Source organism: Nicotiana tomentosiformis, chromosome 5 (genome assembly GCF_000390325.3).
Source record: "Nicotiana tomentosiformis chromosome 5, ASM39032v3, whole genome shotgun sequence".
NCBI lineage: Eukaryota > Viridiplantae > Streptophyta > Magnoliopsida > Solanales > Solanaceae > Nicotiana > Nicotiana tomentosiformis.
The window spans coordinates 103,985,780-104,000,304 of NC_090816.1; the positions used below are offsets into that span (position 1 = coordinate 103,985,780).

General features: G+C 42.6%; 2 protein-coding genes across 2 annotated transcripts; both read right to left on the bottom strand.

The window, feature by feature from the left end:
• Positions 1 to 3,612: 3,612 nt before the first annotated feature.
• LOC138892923 (uncharacterized) lies at positions 3,613 to 4,224 on the bottom strand. Its single transcript, XM_070176679.1, has one exon. The coding sequence runs from the start codon at positions 4,222 to 4,224 to the stop codon at positions 3,613 to 3,615; it is 612 nt and encodes a 203-aa protein (XP_070032780.1).
• Positions 4,225 to 4,538: 314 nt separating this feature from the next.
• On the bottom strand, positions 4,539 to 5,138 carry LOC138892924 (uncharacterized). Its single transcript, XM_070176680.1, has one exon. The coding sequence runs from the start codon at positions 5,136 to 5,138 to the stop codon at positions 4,539 to 4,541; it is 600 nt and encodes a 199-aa protein (XP_070032781.1).
• Between the last annotated feature and the right edge of the window lie 9,387 nt (positions 5,139 to 14,525).

Genomic DNA, 14,525 nt, shown 5'->3' on the forward strand with positions numbered 1-14,525 from the left:
TCACTCTGCGGCCATTATGTGGTCCGCAGAGTGATTATGCGGCTACATAATGGACCGCAGAAATACGTTCTTCTGTGAAACATTTTCCTCTCAGTCCGTAGGGTATTGTTCAATCCAAAAAGTCTGAACTCGCCGCGAAGAATTTCTTCTATAATAATGCTAGAATCTATCTTAGCACCACAAAACACCAAGTTTTTTTTTTGTTAAAATTTTTACGGCCTTACATCCTTCCCCACTTAAGATTATTCGTCCTCGAATGTGGATCAAGGTTCACTTAATACAGCTTCAGTTATACCACATACCATCAGCCCCAAATTTGCCTAACTTCCTAACTTCTTAAAAATTTTGCTAGAGTTTCCTTTGTAATTAGGCCTATCTACCTGCTAGAGTGCCCCAGAAACACATCCTAACACGTATTCGTACAGTCAAATATTGCAACACAACACAAAATAACACTCACCAAGGCCTCATAAGGAACATATAGCTCAGAAGGAATATCTTTTACATTAGCCGAACAAGCGATACAAAATTTATGGGAAACAACTTCATAGAACTATTACATGGATATTCAAACAAATGAGGGTACTTTTCTTTCATTTCATTCTTGGCTTCCCGAGTAGCTTCTTCAACTTGCTGCTTTCGCCATAACACCTTCACAGATGCAATTTCTTTATTTCTCAACTTTCGAACATGTCTATCAAGAATAGCAACCGGAATTTCTTCATATGATAATTCTTCACTAACCTCGATGGTCTAAATCGGCACAATAGCGGACAGATCTCCAACTACCTTCTTCAACATGGACACATGGATACCGGGTGTACTAATGACGTTTCAGGTGGTAGTTCAAGCTTGTACGCCACCTGACCTATCCTTTGAATGTTTCTATATGGCCCGACATACCTCAGACTTAATTTTCCTTTCTTTCCAAACAGCATGATCCCCTTCATAGGAGATACCTTCAAGAACACCCAATCATCTTCTTTGAACTCTAAGTCTCTGCGATGAACATCCGAGTAGGAGTTTTGACGACTCTGAGCAGTTTTCAATCGCTCTTTTATGATCTTAACCTTTTCCATAGCCTGATGCACAAGAGCTTGTCCTATTAGTTCAGCTTCTCCAAACTCGAACCACCCAATCGGCGATCTTCATCTTCTACCATACAAGACCTCAAACGGTGCCATCTGAATACTGGCATGGAAGCTGTTATTATAAGCAAATTCTATGAGCGGCAAATGATTATCCCAGCTACCCTTGAAGTCAAGCACACACACATGCAACATGTCCTCAAGCATCTAAATAGTCCGCTCTGGTTGCCCGTCAGTCTGTAGATGGAAAGTCATGCTAAGATTTACATGCGTACCCAAACCTTGCTGAAATTTCTTCCAGAAATTAGCTGTGAATTGGGCCCCTCGATCGGAAATGATGGAAACTGGAGTGCCATGAAGCCTGACTATTTCCTTGATATACGATTGAGCATATTGTTCCGCAGTGTCGGTGGATTTAACTGGTAAGAAGTGTGCTATTTTCGTGAGTCGATCCACGATCATCCAAATTGAGTCAAACTTAAGCGGAGTGCGCGGCAAACCTACCACAAAATCCATAATGATCATTTCCCATTTCCACATTGGAATTTCTATACTCTATGTTAACCCACCGGGCCTTTGATGCTCGGCCTTCACTTGTTGACAGTTTGAAAATTTTGCCATAAAGTCCGCCACACCCCTCTTCATGTCATTTCACCAGTAAACTTCCTTGAGATCATGATACATCTTTGAAGAACCTGGGTGCACGGAATATCTAGAAGTATGAGCTTCTGCCATGATTCTTTCCCGAAGACCATCTACATTTGGAACACATAGTCATCCTTGGTACTGTAATGCACCGTCATCCATGCCAAGAGAAAAAGCCATAGTCTTATGTTTATGAATCCCTTCCTTCAGCTGCACCAACACTGGATCATTGTATTGCTTCTCCTTAACCTTCGTCACAAGTGATGATTCCGCCCTATTCCTCACAATCCCCCCCCCTCCTCCCCTTCATTAGAGTCTGCAAGACGAACTCCCAAACTGGCCAACTGGTGAACCTCCCAGGCCAAGGGCCTTTGACATGCCTCCAAGTGAACCAAACTACCCATAGAATTCCGACTAAGAGCATCCGTCACCACATTAGCCTTCCTCGGATGATACAAAATGTCAATGTCATAATCTTTGAGCAACTCAAGCCACCTTCTTTGCCTTAAGTTCAATTCCTTCTGCTTGAAAATGTATTGAAGACTTTTGTGGTCCGTGAATACATCTACATGGACTCCATACAAATAATGACGCCAAATTTTTAATGCAAAAACCACCACCGCAAGCTCTAGTCAAGAGTTGGATAGTTCTTTTCATGATTCTTAAGTTGCCTTGAAGCATATGCTATAACCTTACCATGTTGCATTAATACACACCCAAGACCAATCCTTGAAGTATCGCAATATACCACAAATCCCTCGGTACCCTCTGGCAGGGTCAATACCGGCGCCGAAGTCAATCTTGATTTCAATTCCTGGAAGCTCCTTTTACAAGCATCGGACCACTGGAACTTAACTGCTTTATGCGTCAATTTAGTCAATGGAGAGTCAAGAGTGGAGAACCCCTCCACGAACCTCCTATAATACCCAACCAAACCCAAGAAACTGCGAATCTCTATTGGAGTAGTAGGTCTAGGCCAATCCTTCACCGCTGCAATCTTTTGAGGATTAACCTTAATTCCTTCTCCGGATACGACATGACCCAGGAATGTAATAGATTCAAGCCAAAATTCACATTTCGAGAACTTTGCATACAATTGGTGTTGATGAAGAATCTGTAGAACTGCACTGAGGTGGTCGGCGTGATCCTCTCGGCTTCGTGAATATACAAGGATGCCGTCAATGAATACTATCACAAAGGAGTCAAGAAACGGCTTGAAGACTCGATTCATAAGATCCATGAAAGCTGCCGGGGCATTTGTTAGCCCGAAAGACATTACCAAAAATTCAAAGTGCTCATACCGGGTTCTGAAAACTATTTTCGGAATATCCTGCTCCCTTAACTTCAATTGATGGTACCCGGACCGCAAATTAATTTTGGAGAATAACTTAGCACCTTGTAATTGATGAAATAAATCATCTATTCTAGGCAACGGGTAAATGTTTTTGATTGTGACTCTGTTGAGTTGCCGGTAATCAATACACATCTGCAACAATCCATCTTTCTTTTTGACAAAGAGAACCAGTGCGCCCCAAGGCGACACACTCGGTCGGATGAAACCTTTCTCTAGCAAATCCCTTAGTTGTTTATTTAGCTCTTTTAATTCTGCCGGCGTCATTCTATAAGGTGGAATGGATATAGGTTGCGTGCCCGGCATCACATCAATCCCAAAATCAATCTCCCTGTCTAGAGGAATTCTAGGGAGCTCATCCGGAAATACATCGGGGAATTCATTCACAATTGGTACAGATTCAAGGGTAGGCACCTCAGCAGTGGTGTCCGTAACTCGGACAAAATGATAAATACACCCCTTCCTGATCATCATCATGGCCTTAAGGTAAGAAATAAACCTACATTTTGGCATAACATTATTCTCCTCCTACTCAACAGCTGGCTCGTTAGGGAACTCAAGCCTCATGATTCTAGCTCGGCAATCGAGTTTGGCAAAACATGAATAAAGCCAATCCATTCCCATTACTACATCAAAATCAATCATCCCTAGTTCAATAAGATCGTCCATGGTATCTTGATCACGCACCGTGACAACACAATCCCTATAAATCTTTACGGCCATAATAGACTGGCCAACCGGAGTAGATACAGAGAACGGCTCATGAAGTTGTTCCGATTCTATCCCGAAACTCGTAGCAACATAAGGAGTAACATAGGACAAAGAAAATTCGGGATAAATAAGGGCATACACATCATGAGATTGAATAGTCAATATACCCGTGATGACATCTGGGGAGGCCTCTGCACTCTGTCGACCACTCATAGCATAGAATCGGCTGGGTCCTCCCGAAATCTGTGCACCACCCCTAGCTGTACCACGCCATGCGGGTGCTGAAGAGCCTCGAGATGGAGGGTGTGCTAAAGATGTAGTAGCTGTAGGACTGGATGAGTGAGTTGTGCCCCTGCCTGCACCCTGTCGGGATGCACGACACTCCCTCTGAATAGGGCCTCTCATTCCACGTCCGTAACATACTGGCATGTCCAGGTAGATGACTCCCGAATATATCCTCCCACACTTAGGTCATGGGGCCCTCTTTTGCTGTTGGAACCTCCCTCCTGATCGGCCCTGATAGTGGGACCCCCTGCTTCCCTGACTGGGCCTAAAGCGACTCCTCTGCTGCTGACCGTGCCCTAATGGCGGGGCACTAACTGAAGACTGAGCATAAGACTAGGACGGCCCGATGATCCTCCCCAAAAAGCTGATCTCCCACCTCCAAATCAATCCCCAAGGTTGCCTGCTGATCGGGCCCTACTACTACCTTCTCGTTCCATCCTGAGCTTTAATTTTCGAGACTATGTAGCTTGGGAAAATGCCAACATCTTTTCATAGTTCATGTCAGAATTTAGAGCAGTTGTGGTAGCCTCATTAATAACCAAAGGGCTAAGGCCCTGCACAAATCGACGCACCCTAGCCTCTATTGTCGGCATCATATGAACATCATACTTTGGCAGGTGCACGAACTCCATGTGATACTCCCACACATTCTTACTACCCTGTTTAAGCATTTCAAACTCCACGGCACGGGCTGTCTTAGTCTCGGCAGGCAAGAAATGGTCTATGAAGGCATCCGCGAACTGACTCCATCTCGCCGGAGGGCTCCCCTCCTCATGGGAATCCTCCCACATTTCAAACCAGGAATATGCTACTCCTTTCATATGATAAGAGGCAACCTCTACTCCCTCCGTCTCAGTAGCACGTATAACTCGGAGGGTTTTATGTATCTCATCAATGAAATCCTGAGGGTCTACCCCGGGATCAGTACCTGTGAACACTGGAGGGTCTAACTGAAGGAACTTGTTTGCCCTGGAATAATAAGAATCCCCTTGCAAGCTAAATGAGGTGGGTGCAACATTTGACCTATGAGCCTGAGAAGCTACTAACTGAGTTAGCATCTGAATAGCTCCCCTAAGATCCCCATCTGAAATACCAGGCCCAGGAGCTGGGGCTGGAGGTGGAACAGGTTTATCGGCGGGAGGGATTGTGGCACCCTCCGCGGGTGTAGGAACTGGGGTAGTCTGTTCTGGAGTATACGAATCAGGCAGTGTGATAGTAGGGGGATTATCCTCACCCGCATTATCAATTAGGGGATCAACAACCACTCCTGGGGTGGTATTGGCTTCTTGGCCAATTCTCGCTCTCTTCTTAGGTGCCATTTACTGAAAGTTAGAACAATGCACGAGTTAGGGGAAAATAACCTCACGTTCCGCTCTATCGCACGATATAGAACAACAATGAAGGGTATCATTCTTAAATGTCCAAGTATCCCCCTAATTATAGATGTGGTCAACAACACATCGATAAGAAGGGCTCTACTAGACACTGCTCAGAGACATCCTAGGACACTTGAAAACCTTAGGCTCTGATACCAAGTTTGTCATGCCCCAACCTCGAGGAGCGCGACCGGCGCTCAACCGAGTGAACCCGGTCGAGTAAGCCTATTAACCTTTCCTACCCGACTCATTCATAATCCAAAAAGGGATTGCATCACCATTTGTATAACAGGGGAGAGATCAGTTATATAAATATATAAACGTTGCTAGTTCATTTTTCCTTATATACATTATGCCATAGTTGAGTTTCCAAAATACAACTCGATCCAACGACCACCCCAACATAGATACATGACCCACATAAACGCTTATGGAGCCTCGAAGGATACAAAAGAGCAACATGACAATGCCGGCAACAAGGTTCCGGCTATACCGCAAAATATAAAAACTTATACAAAAGAAGGACTACATGACCCCTGGGAGAAATGGGGCTCACCAAGACTGCTGTGAGGAGAGAAAGAGAGAACCACTATCTGCGATCAGCACTATCTGTGATGGAACCACCTACATCCATTTAAAGATGTAGCCCCCCCGGCAAAAGAGACGTTAGTACTGTTGAATAGTACTAGTATGTAAGGCAAACACCAATCTTAGTAGAATGAATAGTGAAACAAAGAGAAGGCAGTCATAATAATCAATAAGTACTTCACAGAAATACAAAGAAACACCAAGTAAGGATCACATAGTTTCCTATTCAATCTTTCCATCTTTTTAGGTTAATAATCTTTAGTACCAAAGCCACAACTCACAATGCCACCGTGTTTTTACGTGGAGTCTGATCTCAGCCCGACCGGCTAAGCCATCTCAAGTGAGACATATCCATATCCACAATGTACATCAATAATTCCAACACAAATGCCACCATGTGTACAACATGGCGTCCGACCTCGGCCCGATCGGCTAAGCCATCTCACTTGAGACATAACCTCTTTCAATTGTTCACTCAATTCACATTTCTTTCCCATCTTTCATTACATGGCACAAACAACCTCATTTATTAAGTAGTTCTTGGCACTTGGGAACATTTTACAATTCAAGTCTTTCCCTTTTTATTCGCTCAAATAACATCATAATTCATGTCGATAAGTACCATCACATAAGGCATTGCGCACATAAGGGAAGGAGCTTGGAAAATCATAATTACGTTCTCAAATAGCATGATGACATGGTAACCATCTAAAACAACTAGGGAACATAAATCGTTCAATCCAACACACTAAGGCAAACAATTCTAATATGATCAAGTTGGAACTTACACCAATTATTCGAACACCAGGAGTTCGATTCTAAGAAGAAGAGAGTTAGCCATACATACCTCAATTGCGCTTCTTTAGACTCTACAATTATCCGGAACCCTTAGCAACCTCAATCCTAGTACCCCATTATAACTATGTTTGAAATTAAGAGCTGGGGTGATGAAGCCTTACCTTTTAGGATGAAGAATTTGGTACTCTACTTGAATATTTCCAAAGCTTTGAGTGATAGTTGAAGATCAATTTGATGAAAAATTAGGCCCTCCCTCTTGAACCCTCTCTCACTCTAGAAATATCTGAAATGAGCTTCAAAATAGACTAAAGGGGTGTTTAAACGGAATAGGGGTCGGGTTTTAAATTAAGAAAATGGGTGCCCCGACACAGGTCTGCGGTCGCATATGCGACCACATAATGGTTATGCGGTCCGCAAAGTGACCACAGAAATGACCCTCAGGGGCCTTAACTTTCGGCCCAGGTATGCGACCAGTATGCGGTCCGCATACTTGTTCTGCGATCGCATAATGCACCACAGAACTCCCTCCGCAGAAACCCAAGAGGGATTATGAGACCAATATGCGGTCCGCATATCGATTATACGTTCGCATAATCGACCATAAAACTGACCTCAAATTGGACAAACTTTCTGCTTCACTCTGCGACCGTTATGCGGTCCGCATAGTGATTATGTGGCCGCATAATGGGCCGTAAAAATGCGTTCTTCTGCGAAATATTTTCCTCTCAGTCCGTAGGGTACTGTTCAATCCAAAAAGTCCGAACCGCGGTGAGCAAGCTCGCCGCAAAGAATTTCTTCTATAATAATGCAGGAATCTATCTTGGCACCACGAAACCCCAAGTTTTTTTTTTTGGTTAAAATATTTATGGGTCCTTACATCCTCCCCCACTTAAGATCATTCGTCCTCGAATGAGGATTAAGGTTGACTTAATATAGCTTCAGTTATACCACATACCATCAACCCCAAATTTGCCTAACTTCCTGAAACTTTTGCTAGAGTTTTCTTTGTAATTAGGCCTATCCACCTGCCAGAGAGCCCCAGAAACACATCCTAACACGTATTCGTACGGTCAAATAACTCAACACAACACAAAATAACACTCACTGAGGCCTCATAAGGAACATATAGTTCAGAAGGAATATCTTTTACATTAGCCGAACAAGTGATACAAAATTTATGGGAAACAACTTCATAGAACTATTACATGGCTATTCAAACAAATGAGGGTACTTTTCTTTTATTTCATTCTCGGCTTCCCAAGTAACTTCTTCGACTTGCTGGTTTCGCCATAACACCTTCACGGATGCAATTTCTTTGTTTCTCAACTTTCGGACCTGTCTATCAAGAATAGCAACCGGAATTTCTTCATATGATAATTCTTCACTAACCTCGATGGTCTCAACCGACACAATAGCCGACGGATCTCCAACTACCTTCTTCAACATGGACATATGGAATACCGGGTGTACTAATGACATTTCAGGTTGTAGTTCAAGCTTGCACGCCACCTGACCTATCCTTTGAATATTTCTATACGGCCCAACATGCCTCGGACTTAATTTCCCTTTCTTTCCAAACCTCACGATTCCCTTCGTGGGATATACCTTCAAGAACACCCAATCATCTTCTTTGAACTCTAAGTCTCTGCGACGAACATCCGAGTAGGATTTTTGATGACTATGAGCAGTTTTCAACCGCTTTTTTATGATATTAACCTTTTCCATAGCCTGATGCACAAGATCTGGTCCTATTAGTTCAGCTTCTCCAAACTCGAACCACCCAATCGGCGATCTTCATCTTCTACCATACAAGACCTCAAACGGCGCCATCTGAATACTGGCATGGAAGCTGTTATTATAAGCAAATTCTATGAGCGGCAAATGATCATCCCAGCTACCCTTGAAGTCAAGCACACACGCACGCAACATGTCCTCAAGCATCTAAATAGTCCGCTCTGGTTGCCCGTCAGTCTGTAGATGGAAAGTCGTGCTAAGATTTACATGCGTACCCAAACCTTGCTGAAATTTCTTCCAGAAATTAGCTGTGAATTGGGCCCCTCGATCGAAAATGATGGAAACTGGAGTGCCATGAAGCCTGACTATTTCCTTGATATACGATTGAGCATATTGTTCCGCAGTGTCGGTGGATTTAACTGGTAAGAAGTGTGCTGTTTTCGTGAGTCGATCCACGATCATCCAAATTGAGTCAAACTTAAGCGGAGTGCGCGGCAAACCTACCACAAAATCCATAATGATCATTTCCCATTTCCACATTGGAATTTCTATACTCTATGTTAACCCACCGGGCCTTTGATTCTCGGCCTTCACTTGTTGACAGTTTGAAAATTTTGCCACAAAATCCGCCACACCCCTCTTCATGTCATTTCACCAGTAAACTTCTTTGAGATCATGATATATCTTTGTAGAACCTGGGTGCACGAAATATCTAGAAGTATGAGCTTCTGCCATGATTCTTTCCCGAAGACCATCTACATTTGGAACATATAGTCGTCCTTGGTACCGTAATGTACCGTCATCCATGCCAAGAGAAAAAGCCATAGTCTTATGTTTATGAATCCCTTCCTTCAGCTGCACCAACACTGGATCATTGTATTGCTTCTCCTTGATCTTCGTCACAAGCGATGATTCCGCCCTATTCCGCACAATCACCCCCCCTCCCCCCGGCCTCATTAGAGTCTGCAAGACGAACTCCCAAACTGGCCAACTGGTGAACCTCCCAGGCCAAGGGCCTTTGACATGCCTCCAAGTGAGCCAAACTACCCATAGATTTCCGACTAAGAGCATCCGTCACCACATTAGCCTTCCTCGGATGATACAAAATATCAATGTCATTATCTTTGAGCAACTCAAGCCACCTTCTCTGCCTTAAGTTCAATTCCTTCTGCTTGAAAATGTATTGAAGACTTTTGTGGTCCGTGAATACATCTACATGGACTCCATACAAATAATGACGCCAAATTTTTAATGCAAAAACCACCGCCGCAAGCTCTAGTCAAGAGTTGGATAGTTCTTTTCATGATTCTTAAGTTGCCTTGAAGCATATGCTATAACCTTACCATGTTGCATTAATACACACCCAAGACCAATCCTTGAAGTATCGCAATATACCACAAATCCCTCGGTACCCTCTGGCAGGGTCAATACCGGCGCCGAAGTCAATCTTGATTTCAATTCCTGGAAGCTCCTTTTACAAGCATCGGACCACTGGAACTTAACTGCTTTATGCGTCAATTTAGTCAATGGAGAGTCAAGAGTGGAGAACCCCTCCACGAACCTCCTATAATACCCAACCAAACCCAAGAAACTGCGAATCTCTATTGGAGTAGTAGGTCAAGGCCAATCCTTCACCGCTGCAATCTTTTGAGGATCAACCTTAATTCCTTCTCCGGAGACGACATGACCCAGGAATGTAACAGATTCAAGCCAAAATTCACATTTCGAGAACTTTGCATACAATTGGTGTTGCTGAAGAGTCTGCAGAACTGCCCTGAGACGGTGGGCGTGATCTTCTTGGCTTCGTGAATAAACAAGGATGTCGTCAATGAATACTATCACAAAGGAGTCAATAAACGGCTTAAAGACTCGATTCATAAGATCTATGAAAGTTGCCGGGGCATTTGTTAGTCCGAAAGACATTACCAAAAATTCAAAGTGCTCATACCGGGTTCTGAAAACTGTTTTCGGAATATCCTGCTCCCTTACCTTCAATTGATGGTAACCGGACCGCAAATCAATTTTGGAGAATAACTTAGCACCTTGTAATTGATGAAACAAATCATCTATTCTAGGCAACGGGTATTTGTTTTTGATTGTGACTTTGTTGAGTTGCCGGTAATCAATACACATCCGCAGCAATCCATCTTTCTTTTTGACAAAGAGAACCGGTGCGCCCCAAGGCGACACACTCGGTCGGATGAAACCTTTCTGTAGCAAATCCCTTAGTTGTTCCTTTAGCTCTTTTAATTCTGTCGGCGTCATTCTATAAGGTGGAATGGATATAGGCTGCGTGCCCGGCATCACATCAATCCCAAAATCAATCTCCCTGTCTGGAGGAATTCCAGGGAGCTCATCCGGAAATACATCGGGGAATTCATTCACAATTGGTACAGATTCAAGGGTAGGCACCTCAGCAGTGGTGTCCGTAACTCGGACAAAATGATAAATACACCCCTTCCTGATCTTCTTCATGGCCTTAAGGTAAGAAATAAACCTACATTTTGGCATAACATTATTCTCCTCCCACTCAACAGCCGGCTCGTTAGGGAACTCAAGCCTCATGATTCTGGCTCGGCAATCGAGTTTGGAAAAACATGAATAAAGCCAATCCATTCCCATTATTACATCAAAATATTTCATCCCTAGTTCAAAAAATCGGCCATGGTATCCTGACCACGCACCGTGATAACATAATCCCTATAAATTTATGCGGCCATAATAGACTCGCCAACCGGAGTGGATACAGAGAACGGCTCATGAAGCTGTTTCGGTTCTATCCCGAAGCTCGTAGCAATATAAGGAGTAACATAGGACAAAGAAGATCCGGGATAAATAAGGGCATACACATCATGAGATTGAACAGTCAATATACTTGTGACGACATCTGGGGAGTCTCTGCACTCTGTCGACCACTCATAGCATAGAATCGGCTAGGTCCTCCCGAACTCTGTGCACCACCCCTAGTTGTACCATGCCCTGCGGGTACTGAAGAGCCTCAAGCTGGATTATGTGACCGATATGCGGTCGCATAATCGACCGCAAAACTGACCTCAAATTGGCCAAACTTTCTACTTCACTTTGCGGCCATTATGTGGTCCGCAGAGTGATTATGCGGCCGCATAATGGGCCGCAGAAACATGTTCTTCTGTGAAATAGTTTCCTCTCAGTCCGTAGGGTACTGTTCAATCCAAAAAGTCCGAACCGCGGAGAGCAAATAATTTCTTCTATAATAATGCAGGAATATATCTTGGCACCATGAAACCCCGAGTTTTTTTTTTGGTTAAAATTTTTACGGGTCCTTACAGACACTTAAAGAGGAATGTCCCAGACTTGGAAGAGACGGATTTCATCAGAATATTTAGACTACAAGCTTTATTCCAGTTAATACTCCATGTGCACAATCAGCTAGAGGTGGAGGACAGGCGGGTAGTGGGCACCTAAGAGGTGGAGACCCAACCCGTTGATATAATCGCTATGATTTGGTTGAGGCCAATACACTAGATGGTGACGTTATAGGTATGATCCTGATTATTGTTATAAAAGGATATTTTTCCCTTAATTTGATTCAATTTTGAATATTGAGGTGAGTCCTCCTATTATGCTCCACTTATGGGTGAGCTTCGTAAATTTGTGACCCACTTATATGTTTATCCCTGTTGGGAGATTTAAAGATGTGAACCCATGTCTGTCATTTTATTTTTGGTATACCATTGAGGGCTGTAAGCCCAAAGTAATTTTTATTATTCATTACAATGGGTTTAATATGTTTCGGAATAATTGATTCCAATTTTTATGAATTATATGCCCTACCTGTAGGAGGGTTCATTAAATGTTATGACAATACGTTTATGAAATATATAAAAAAGAAGAAAGAAAGGAAATTGAAATTTCATTTGGCACAATGTGCAAAATACTTGTGATTCGAAGTTGAGGACGAGATCCTCGCATATTTACATAATGTGAAATATTTAAATCGAGCTGCAAGCTGCGGTGGAAGTTATGTAAGGACGAGATCCTTGTGGCAAAATATTTATGAGTTTAAAATTTTTCCTTTGTGAAATTTAATTCGTACAATAGCATTAATAGGGAGTCATGCCTGTTAGGCTTATTTGAAAATTCATGTATATTTTTCTATTCATTTCAGCCATTTTTGTGTTGTAAACATTGAGTTTTAGCCTATGAGGTGGTGGTTAATATGAGATTAATTGATGATGCTGGAATTAATTATGAACAGCTTTTAAGACCTAAGATATGGTGATGAGCATACATATGATGTGCTTCATGTCCTGATATCATTATGTTAATGTAGTGCTTGTAATGCTGAGATTGGCGTTGTTGATATATACCTTGTGGTATTTTGTTGGGTTGTGGATGTGTTATTAGAAATTATTTTGGTGTTACTCTGGCAGGTGGATAGACCCATTTACAGGGGAGACTCTGCCGAAATTTCTGAAAAATTTGGGAGTTAGTACAAATTTGGGGTATTGAGATGTGCAACAGAAGAGATAAGTTATGTTATGTGTTTGAGGGCGAATGATCCTACGCGGGGGAGAATGTTACACCTCAGAAAGGAATTTTAAAGTATATCAACGCTATCAAGAAAGTTGATATGTATGCAGGAACGAATTGCTATAGCCAGTTGAGGCTAATACCGTGCATTGTTGTGAAAATCAGGCCTTTTGAAAAGTTTAAAGTGCAAGAAATTGGCCCTAAAGTTTACAAATATGGATAAAAGAAATAATCTCAAATGAGATAGTGTTGTCGGGTTTATCTCAAATGCGGTAGCGTAGAATTAACCATGAGTATATGTGTAAAATTAAAAAAAAAATCATCAATTTGGTAACCTCAGAATAATTCTTAGAACGTTTGAGAAAGAACATTTGTTTAAGAGGTGGAGAATGTAACGACCCGACTTGTCGTTTTAAGAATTTACGTCTCGTTCAGTGGCTTAAGGTCTCGAACAGCTTCGCAATATGTATTATGACCCGCGGGTGTGGTCGAGTTTGATTTACTAAAGATTCGGAATTTAATTAAAAGAACAATTCTTATTTAGAAGCTTAAATGGGAAGAGTTGACCGGAGAGTTGACTTTTGAGCAAATGACCCCGAAATAGAATTTGAGGATGGAAATAGCTTCGTCTGATGATTTCGGACTTAGGCGTATGTTCGGATTTGGATTTGGAAGTCCGTAGGACAATTCGACACATTTTGGTGAAAGTTGAAAAATATAAGATTTTGGAAAAGTCCGACCGAAGGATGAATTTTTGATAACAAGGTCGGATTTCGATTCCGGAAATGGAAATAGCTCTATTAAGTCAATTATGACTTGTGTGCAAAATTTGAAGTCATTCCGGATTGATTTGATACGTTTCGGCACAAAATATAAAAGTTGGAAGATTTGAAAACTTATAATTCAATTCGATGCACGATTCGGAATTTCGGCGTTGTTTGACATCTTTTGAAGCCTCGACTAAGTTCGTATTGTATTTTGGGATATGTTGGTATATTTGGTTAAAGTACCGAGGGTCTCGAGCAAGTTTCGGATGGTTAAACAGACAAAAATTTGGACTTGAAGGAACTGTTGGAAATCTGCCACTGGTATTATCGCATCTGCGATGAAATGGAGCGCAGATGAGCAATCGCAGATGCGAGGTTGAGATCGCAGAAGCGAAAGGAGCAGGCCTGGACAGTGGTCGCAGGTGCGAAAATTATCCCACACCTGTGAGATCGCAGAAGCGGAACTCCTCCGCAGGTGCGAGAGGAAAGTGGTCAATGGACATCACAAAAGCGATAAATTTCTCGCAAAAGCGAGCTCGCAGGTGAGACTAAAATGTCCGCAGGTGCGAAACTGGGCAGAACATTTAGGACCAAAAAAATGGTCATTTCGCCATTTTCGTTTTGGATTCTTGGAGCTCGGATTTTGGCGATTCTGGAGAGATTTTTCACT